This window comes from Apodemus sylvaticus, chromosome 11 (assembly GCF_947179515.1).
Source record: "Apodemus sylvaticus chromosome 11, mApoSyl1.1, whole genome shotgun sequence".
Classification (NCBI taxonomy): domain Eukaryota; kingdom Metazoa; phylum Chordata; class Mammalia; order Rodentia; family Muridae; genus Apodemus; species Apodemus sylvaticus.
The window spans coordinates 15,533,747-15,543,936 of record NC_067482.1 but is presented as its reverse complement, the minus strand read 5'-3'; the positions used below and the strand labels follow the sequence as shown (position 1 = coordinate 15,543,936).

General features: G+C 43.3%; 1 protein-coding gene across 1 annotated transcript; it reads right to left on the bottom strand.

Annotated features, from left to right (window-relative positions):
• Window positions 1-7,201: 7,201 nt before the first annotated feature.
• Window positions 7,202-9,891, bottom strand: LOC127696418 (PRAME family member 8-like). The gene is made up of 3 exons (XM_052199159.1): window positions 9,605-9,891; window positions 8,565-9,155; window positions 7,202-7,769 (listed from the first exon to the last, which is right to left on the bottom strand). Exons 1-3 carry the CDS (start codon window positions 9,889-9,891, stop codon window positions 7,202-7,204), a joined length of 1,446 nt encoding a protein of 481 aa, XP_052055119.1.
• Window positions 9,892-10,190: the final 299 nt, after the last annotated feature.

Here is a 10,190-nt window from a genome sequence, read left to right as displayed (position 1 = left end):
TGATCTCTACAAAGCCTGCTTCCTAAATGGATGAAAGCAAACAGAAAAAGGAGGGTGTGAGGGAGATGGTGCCCTTGGCTCCCAAGGAAGCAGAGAGTAAGTCAACTAGGATCAGCCAAAAAACCTTCCTCAAGGAGATGTAATCTAGAGTGGGTCGTGGGCTGAAGGGTTGCTTTAGAAAGTGTGAGCACCTGTCAATCTTCTATTCCTATCATCTATGTGGTGGCTTGCCATGATCTGTGATTACAATTCCAGCCAACCTGAAACCTCATTCTGACCTGCTAGGGCAGCAGGCCTGAGAGGGTTTTCCATTCCTATTTGTACACAAGCACCACTCCCCATAAAATCAATCATCTTAAAACAGCAGCTCTATCTTGGGTTTTGTGGCACACACCTTTAATCCATCCCCTCAGGAGTCCAAGGTTGACTGGGTCAGTGATTTCAAGGCTACCCTCATCTAAATAAATAATTCAAAAACCAGTAAAGCCTATGGAGTGAGGATCTGTCTTATAATTAAACCAGAGCTGAGCAGGGTAGCACAGACCTAAATCTCAAGAGAGGCAGGGGCACCTTTGATGTTGAGGCCAAACTGGACCACAGAGTAGCTTATGGGACATCTAGGGCTCTTAAACAATGAAACCCTGCCCCAAAACAACCAAACAAAGAAACACATAAACAAAGTGTAGTTTACTAGATGGCGCAGGTACAATTCTTAAAACTAGCATTAGGGAGGTAGTAGCAGTTGAACGACTAAGGTCAAGGTCAGCATGTTGTTCAGACTGAGTTCAGGAAGAAGGAGACATGTTAAACAGACCATCACTTTCAAAAACCAACCAAATAACCAAACAACCAATCAACCCAAAACCAGACAAGCAATCAAGCAAAGCAAAAATTACCCAAAACACAATTCTAAAAGAAAATCCTCCAGAGAGCTTAAGGTCCAGTGAGATGGCCCAAAGAGCAATAGCACTTGCCGCCCAAGTAAGTGCTGAGTTCAGTAATGGGGCCCTCGGGTGGAAGGAGAGAAACCACTGCAGTTTTGAGTCCTCCCCCATCTACACGCATGCTCTGCTGCTGGTACACCAATACGCAAATGAAGCAAGACAGTTCTCAAGTACACAACAGCATGAGAGCTGATCCAGGAAGGTGGTGAAAGCTTCAGGACACTGAAGAAGGATGGCTCCAAACTGACTCTAACCTAGCCGACATAATGTGATTGTGTCTCACCCAACCAAATACCAATAATTGTAGCTCAGTGGTAAATAGGCAGCTCAGTCTCTTGTCCTAGTTTTCATGAATGAAACCCAGTGAAGGTTCTTATCCCGTTGGTCAAGTGAAAACAGGTTTCTCCAAAGAGCTAAGGATGTCTCTTGGGAAAAGCAAGGAGAAATCCATACTGGAAAGAAAGAATTTCAGTGTAAATTGGGTCCAAGGTAAAAGAGACATTGAGCTGGATGGCACTGATGCACAGGGAATTATGGAGCCTAGGGGCTACCACTGAGCTTGATAAGTTACTCAGCACTATAGTTCTTAATGGAAGAGTTAAAAGTACCTCTGGTCAAAGATAAAGATAATGACTCATTTTTACTGAGCCTGATAAATTTACAGCCTTAGACACAATGTAGGCTTTTGCCAAAACACCCAAGGGTGGGAAAGGGGCTTTGTTCAGGTCCAGGCTTTGTACTCAGTGGGAGGGAATAGATTTCAGATCCTATTATATTCCTGCAAGCTTATTTGGAGAGATTTTCTGTGATTGACTTGTGTCCCTCTGCGGAGCATGTCCTGGGTGTCCTTGAAGAAGTTCATGCAAAGGGTGGGGCACAGTAGATTCTTATGTTTGGTCTGCATGGTTTCTCCAAAGTGCTAGGAGCCCTGTTCTGGTGACTTTGGCCTTCTGTTGCATGATTGTCAGAGTAGGAGGTTGGGGAGCCTGGCAGGTTTTCTTGTTTTGGTTTGTTTCTTGTTTGTTTGTTTATGTGACTTCTGCCCTTGAGGGTTTCCTCTGGACTTGACTGAGGATGCGATCTTGCTGCTAAGCCCTGTTCTTTCTCTGGCCAAAATACTCCAGCCCCTTTGCTGATCTGGTGCTCTGAGATATTATTCTGGTAGCTTGCTGCCCTCTAGCACCAATGAATGTGTAGCAGCTGCTTCACAGTTGTGACCTTAGAATTTAGCCACTCACATCTTCCTTGCACACACAATTCCTTTCTGTTGTCACCCCTGAGCTACACCTGTAGGAACTTGGAAGGAACATTGTGTGACTCAGAACACCTGTTTGCTGCCCAAAGCTGTGAGCTACCATTAACTTCCTTGATTGTCAATTGGATTTAACAGGCAAAAGCCACAGACTACAGGCTTGGAATCCAGTGGAACTTCTGCAAACGGCTTCTCCCAACATTTTCTTCAGAAATTTCGCTATCACAGGACACTGGCAACAATTAGGCTTGATCCTCAACCTGTGAATATCTGGTAACTTTCTTCCAGAAGTGCCTAGTGAGTAATCTCAGGGGCAGGCTTGCCAGTTCTAAGGTTGTGAAGAAACTGTCCTTAAGACTGGGGCTCACCTTAAGGAGTCACTGGCCTTCTCCATGTTGCAGGTGCTCTCATAATCAAGAGTGATACAGCTCACAACCTTCAAGTTTCTAGGACTGTACTATATTATTTCTCACATTTGGATACTGAGATCCTTTCCTGTATTGAACCCCAGCACTAATTTTATGGCTGCCTAGATGAAAGAGTTTCCATCTCTAACCTAGGCTACATGCAAAGTAAAGAGTCCATACCTCTGCATCCTTGTGTGGTAAGAGCCTTTTACCTGTCTAGCTCCTGTCTTGTTGGCTTATCTGTAGACTATGTGCCAAGCTGATCCTTGATCATGTTTACGTCATATTTACTGAATGTATGGTTCAGCAGTTAAGAGCACTGGGGATACAGGACACAGAAGCTGCAACATATAAGCAGGCAAATGAACCTGATGTATTCGTTAGAGAATCCAGTACTCTAAAATGCTCAGTTATATCTCCATCCCCTTTCCATTGCTTTTCCTTTACTGAAAATAATTCTTTCATAAAATGTGTTGTAACCCAAGGAGAGTGAAGGAGAAGGCCCTGGTCCTGGAAAGGCTCAATACAGCAGTGTAGGGGAATATCAGGACAAGGATAAAGGAGGGGTTCGATTGGGGAACAGGGGGAGGGAAGAGGTCTAATGGGACTTTTGCGAGGGGGTGATCCAGGCAAGGAGAAAACATTTGAAATTTAAATAAAGGCCAGACAATGATGGAGCACTCCTTTAATCCCAGGACCTGGGAGGCAGAGGCAGGCAGATTTCTGAGTTCTTGGCCAGCCTGGTCTTCAGAGTGCATTCCAGGACAGCCATGGCTCTACAAAGAAACCCTGTCTTGAAAAAAAACAAATCCAAAGCCCTCCCCCAAAAAGAAATGTAAATAAAGAATACATCTAATTTAAAAAAAATAAAAGAAAAGAGAGGAAAAAGAAAAAAAATGTGCAGTGGGCAGAGAATAAAATAAAATAAATATAAACTTAGCTATTTATATATGTAGCATGATGTCTGACTGAAACAACATTGTTTGAATAATTTACATATGTTAATTATCAGGTATAAGTATATACTAACAGTAGCCACAAAGCTTCACAATCCTCATTAATTTACTGTATATCAAAATTAGCATATTTAATGATTTTTAGTGTAAATCTGAGGCTAAAGAAAACATGTTGCTACCATATTTCAGATAGAATGTGTTTCTATTTAGTATGCAGTAGGCAACATTTAACTGTGAAACATATCTAGCTCCCTATCTATCATTTCTTTGGGTTTTCATTAATTCATTTGTGTATTTGCTTTACCACCTGATCACATCCTGAAGTTGCTTTCATCTCATACCTACCCTGTGACACTTTCCCCCTCATTTCCTGCTCCCATTCTCCCCAGAGAAGAAGAGGCACACATGCCCTACCCCCAGCAGTTTCCACAATGCCCTGGCACAGCAATTTACATCAGCTCTAAATACATCCTAGCCCACTGGGGCCAGACAAGGAAGCCCAGCTAGGGGAAAAGTTTCCCATGGAAGTACATGAAGTTGAATAAGAGAAACCCTGCTGTCTGGTTTTTATGAGACATGCAATAAGCCCAAGATTCACATCTGCTCCATATGTCCAGGGAGCCTAGGTCTAGACCTTGCATGCTCTTTGATGGTGGGTGGTTCAGTGTCTGATAAACCCCAATGAGTCCAGGAAACTTGGTTCGCTTGATCTCCTTGTGGTAAATTGACACCATCTGACTCCCTCAATCCTCCTTTTGACTTTTCCCCAACTCTCTCTGAATTCTGCCTAATGTTTTGCTGCGCATATCCTTCTGATGCCACCAGGTGCTGGATGAAGATTCTTGTATGACAGTTATGCTAGGATTCTGTTCTTAAGCACAACCAAGTATCATCAAGAGTGTCAGAGTTTGGCTTTCTGACATGGGTTAATCCTCATGTTTCTCCAGTCTATAGTTGGCTATTCTTTCAAACTCAGCTCCGGGTTTACACCTGCACATATTGTAGGCAGGGAAAATTTTAGATGGAAGGTTTTGTTGGTGGGTTGGTGTTACCTTACCCCCACTGGAAATCCTGCCTGACTACAGGAAGTGGCCACTTTCAGTCTCCCTATCACCAGCTCCTGAGTTTCCAGCCAAGGTCACTCCCATATACTCCCAGGAGCCTGCCCCATCCTGTGTGTCTGTCTTGTACCTGAGATGCCCCCAAATGGATTGTATTTCTCTCTCCCAGCACAGTGGAGGCGGCTCCTCTCAACACACTTGATTTCCATACCTCTCTTTGTGTCCCATACCAGCACCCATACAGTTCCCTCTGATCAACCACTAGTAATATACATTCTATTTACCTTACCTAGTGAGATTCAATCAACTTACCTAGGGCCCTAATCTTACTTAGTTTCTTTGAGTGTTTGGATTGTAGCATGCTTTTCCTGTAGTCTATGGGTAATATCCATGTATTAGTGAGTACATAGCATGCACATTCTTCTGGGTCACAATGACTTCACTAAGAATGGATATTTTCGAGTTCTATCTATTTGCCTGAAAATTGCATTATAATCCTTATTCTTAATATATGATTAGTATTCTATGACAGAAATGTACATGATTTTCCTTATCCACTCTTCAGTGAGAGACAGGTGGTGTGCTAACAGTTTCTGGTTATTATGAATAAAGGTGCTATGAATGAAGTTGAGCAAGTGTCCTTGTGCTATGGCAGAACAAGTTTTGAGTTTATGGCCAGGAATTGTATAACTGGGCCTTGAAGTAGAATTATTTGTGATAATCACCCAGCTTGATTTCCAAATATGGTGTGCAAATTTACACACTCACCAGAAATGCAAATTGTCTCCCTTGCTCCAAATCCTCACAAGCATGTGCGGTCATTTCCGTTTTTATCCTAGCCATGCTCATGTGTATAGGAAGGAATCTTAGACTCCTTACAATTTGCATTTTCATAGGAATGTTGGATATTTCCTTAAGTATATCCTGGCAATTAGAGCTTTCCTGTTGAAAATTCTTTGTTGAATTCTGTACTCCATTTTTATTTTAAATGGAGTATTGGGTTTTTGATGTCTAATTTCTTGAGGTATTTACATTGTTTGATATCAACCCTCTGTCGAATGTACAGCTTGTGAAGATATTTTTGCCATTATTTAGGGTACTGTTTTGACCTACTGATGCTGTATTTGCCTTACTGAGGATTTCTACTTTCTTAAGGTCACACTTGAAAAGTATTGGTCTTAGTGCCTGATCTATGGGTGTTCTATTCAGGAAGTGTCACCTTTTACAATGAGTTCAAGAGCCCTGACATTATTAATGATATTCTCTAAATAGAATCCTAGAATAACTATCTTTTGAGACGTTTCACCCAGCCACCGACAAAAACAGATGCAGAGACCCACAGACAAATATTGGACAAAGTTCAGGGAATCTTGTGGAAGACTAGAGGGAATATTGAAGGAGTCAGAGAGTTCACGGACACCAGAAGAAAACCTACAGAATCAACCAACCTAGTCTCATAAGGGCTCAAGGAGATTGAACCACTGGAGCCCAACACTAGCTAGGCTGCTGCTCAACAACTAAGCTCAATTAATACACCTGAAACTTCACATATTCTCTTCACAGTGTGCTGCAGGGGAAAATCATTGGAGACACACACAACTCAAGCAACCTCAGTTTAATAAATTAGTTCATTTTGTGAAATATTTGTGAAATGGAGGGCTTTTTAAGCCTTTTTCATTTTGGTGTATATGCATATGTATTGTGCATAATGTGTAAAAGCCAGGATCCACAGATATCTGAAGAGATGGACCTACCACCTGAAGCTTGAGTTCCAGTTGGAGGCATCTGATGATAAAAGTGCTGAAACCAAACTTTGGCCCTCTTTTCTAGCAAAATGTACTATTAAAACAGGAGTCACCTCCTTTAGTACGTGGGGTTTGGCTTCTTTGATTGGTTGTCTGTCTGTAGAGCATGAAAGGAGTTTGCTGTGGGCAAGCATGGAGCAAGCTCAAAGGTTCAAAGCAACAAGGCCTGTGAAGTTGAATAGCAGGCAGGGAGAGGAGGGATGGGAAGGAATAAAAAAGAAGTGTGAGAGACATGTAGGTTGTTCTTATGAATTCTTCTTTAGCACATGCTAACCTAGAGATCCATATGTGAATCACCTTAGCTTATAACATTATCCGTGTACCCAGGATTTTGAATAATTACATGTCTGGCATCCATGTGTTCATTTTGACTCTCTCCAGAGGGTATTTGTTGCAGAATGATTAAAGGTAGATACTTTATGCTAGTTACACACCAGGAATGTCATCTAAAAAAAGAACCCTGGTTCTGTTTATTGACTTGACATTACAGTTCAGAACAAAAGTTGGCAAGTCCATTACAAAGCATCTCTTAATCTGTCCTGGCAGAAGGCACTCAAAACAGCCAAGTTGTCATCCTGACTCCACAAGTCCTCTGTTCACACAGTCCAACAGATTGTTTCCCATGCCAAGCTCAGCTTCCAGGATCTCAGTTCTTGTACAGTCTTTTGTTTCCAAGCATGTATAAAGTGTCTGAAGTCACAGTTTCTGACCACCATGCATGAGAGATGTGTCCCAGTCCTGCCCGTTATTCACATCAGGAAGTCCTGTATCCATGCTCAGTGCCAGCAAAAACAAAATCTCGCACCTTGGCCATAGACACAGCGCTCACCACATTTAGGACAATTATCTGTAGCAAAGGAGATGTTCTTGGGCTGCCTTATTGCCCTGAGAGTTTCCAGGAGCTGCAGACAAAGTTGGGCAAATCTTACTCTGGAGACATGAGCCAACCTATCATAGCACTCCAGAGGGGCAGGGTATTGTTCCACATTCATCTTGCTCCAGTTGACTGTGTGCTCCAAAAGGTCCTTCAGGATGGGCATGGAGAAGCAATTGTTGTAGAAGTTGATCTTGGTGAGCTGAGAGCAATGTGTGAGGGCACGTAGGAGGGCAATGAGCTGGGAGTCCTTCACCCTACATCCCTGAAAATCCAGAGTTTCTAGAGTATCTGCCACCTTTTGGAGGAGACATTTCATAGGCATCAGATCCAAATCTGTTAGAACCACACCTCTCATTTCCAGATGTTTTAGCTGAAAGACACTCTGGCAGTGGGAGAAGGAATCCAAGTCTGACTGTGAAAGTTGGTAGTGAGTGACAGAAAGGGAGCTCAGTGGCGTCATCAGGTGCCTAGAGATGAAGGGGACCAGAGGGTTAGTTCTGGCAAATGGTGATGGAGAGCATGGGGTGGGCTTTTCAATGTCTTAGAAGGGAACAGGGACCCCAAGCTGAGTGTGAGCAAATGATCAAAGATATTATCTGAGATGCTTCCTTTTGGAATCAGCTTAGTGAAGTCAAACCCACACTTGATCTGCTGGCCATAGTCTCAAGCAGAAAACCAGTATACCCTATAAAACCCAGGATACCAAGGAGGAAGTTTCATGCCAGGAGAGTCCTGACAAGATCTAAGGACATGACCTGTGGCCTCAGTCAATGCTGCATTGCACCCTGACCTCTCCACAGTCACTCATGCTATCATGCAGATGCCCACACTCCCTCTTGTCTCATGCACTCAGCCCTACTGAGGGTCAAGCATTTCACTCACGGAGAAGTAGGGGGAGAGGGAAGGCTGTGCCCACAGATCTAAGCAGACAGCTCACCTTCTCACATTGCTGCTGAGTCCCTCAAGATCTAAGTACATTCAACTCTTCCTGTCCCCTTTTTGATGGATTGTTTGCCTATGATTCCAAAAAGAATTTCCAGCCCTCCTGACCATATCTGACCTACTCCTTATCTCCCTTTTGTCCTCTGCTTCAGGCATGCTCATTTAAGACTTGGAATCACTACACATTACGTACATATTCTAAGGAGCCCCTAAATGTTTGTTCCCGTTGACTGACAGACAGGCATCCTGGACCACTAATCTTTAAAATGGAAGAGGAAAATTTGCTCTGCTAGCTGACCCAGTCCTCCATCCTTGCTCACCTGAGGACCTGATTCATGTGGTCTTTGATGAAATGGACACCACTCATGGAGAGATGCTGGAGACAATTGAATTTGGAGAAAACAGATATGAACTCCTGGATATACTGCTCTTCTCTGTCTCCTGTCCTATTTGCAATCTTGAAGACGTTCTTGTAGAGGGGTGCCAGGAAGAGTTTGCAAAGATTTCTCATCTGCCCAAAGCAGGAAGCAAATTCGGCCAGCTTGTACAAATTCCACTGAGTGTTCAGTTCCAATTCCTCAATATGCTCTGGATGAAATATATTCAAGATCTTGCTGATAAAGTCCATGGGCATAGCCCAGATCTTCATCTTTGCACAACACCAATGTAGGGAGTGCTTTCTCTGCTGGGCCCACTTCAAGAAGGCTGCTTGTGCTTCATCAAGGCGTGGCCTGAGGCACAACTCAGCTACCACCTTCAGCTGCCTCCTCACTGCATATCTGGGAAGGACCTTCACTACTGGCTTCTCATCCAAGGGCTCTGAAGAACAGCTATCGTCCTCTGTACCAGCCCATATGTTCCAAAAGGCATGGTGCACATTCCTCAAGTCCAGAACCTGAAGTTTTCCCCTGCTGAGTGTGAACACATGTCAAGTATCAGCAGCCGCGATGACCCTCAGTAAGGGTTCACTAAGTGACTGTATAGTGAAATACCCCTCAGCCTGCCAAGCTGTATATTTTTTAAACAACAGTGCAATGTGCACACATGCATGCTGCACAATTTTCTCTGAGCGGCATGTGTGGCCCTGACCACTTTCTTTCCTCAAAGTTACTCATTATTTCTCCCTAGTCCCATTATTAATGGTTTTAGGAATGGCAGGGATAGATAGGCACATTCTACTGTGAGGCTGCTTGGATCAAAGCCCTAATCCACTGATAACTGTCCTTAGTCAAAGCACACAATAGCTATAAGGTTCCTGAATCACTGTCTGGTGATCCCATCAGATGCCATTCGCAATGACCCCACAATCTCTACTGTGTACCCCACATGGTCTCTTATATAATACTTGACCTTTGCTCACCTGGGGTGAAACCCTTTAGTCAGTCGCATGTCTATTCCATCTAGCACAGCTTGCAACATTTCCAGTTTAGGCGTCTTCATCAATGCCCCCACAGGGAGACAGGGGAAAGGCCAGGCTGCCAACATTGCCTTTATGAGCTTGGTTTGTCTGCCACTGAAAGCCTCCTTGAACAGTGCTGGGAAGAGTACAGAGGGGAGATCCTCCAGAGAGGATATGGCCAAAGCCTCATCTCTCACCAGAGACTGAATTGCCAGCTTCTTGAGTGTGGCTGCGGTCTGAATACTCATCTTCTAAAGTCTCGAGTCAAAAGACTCCTGCCAAGAAGTCAGAAAGGAATACACGTTCAAGACAAACTTAATACAACTTCCTCAACATTATATCAACCACTAAGCTTCTGAGCTAATGCTCTAACAGTAACAGAGAAATCATTTTGCCTGTTTAACCTAAACTGGTAGTGGAAAGAGAGGCTCCCACAATGATAATGTGGAAGTCTTTATATCAAGCAAATATTCACATAATTGTCAGATCAAAATATTTTATGTAGGACCCTTTCTCAAAAACAAAATAAAATATCTCAAACTTATGC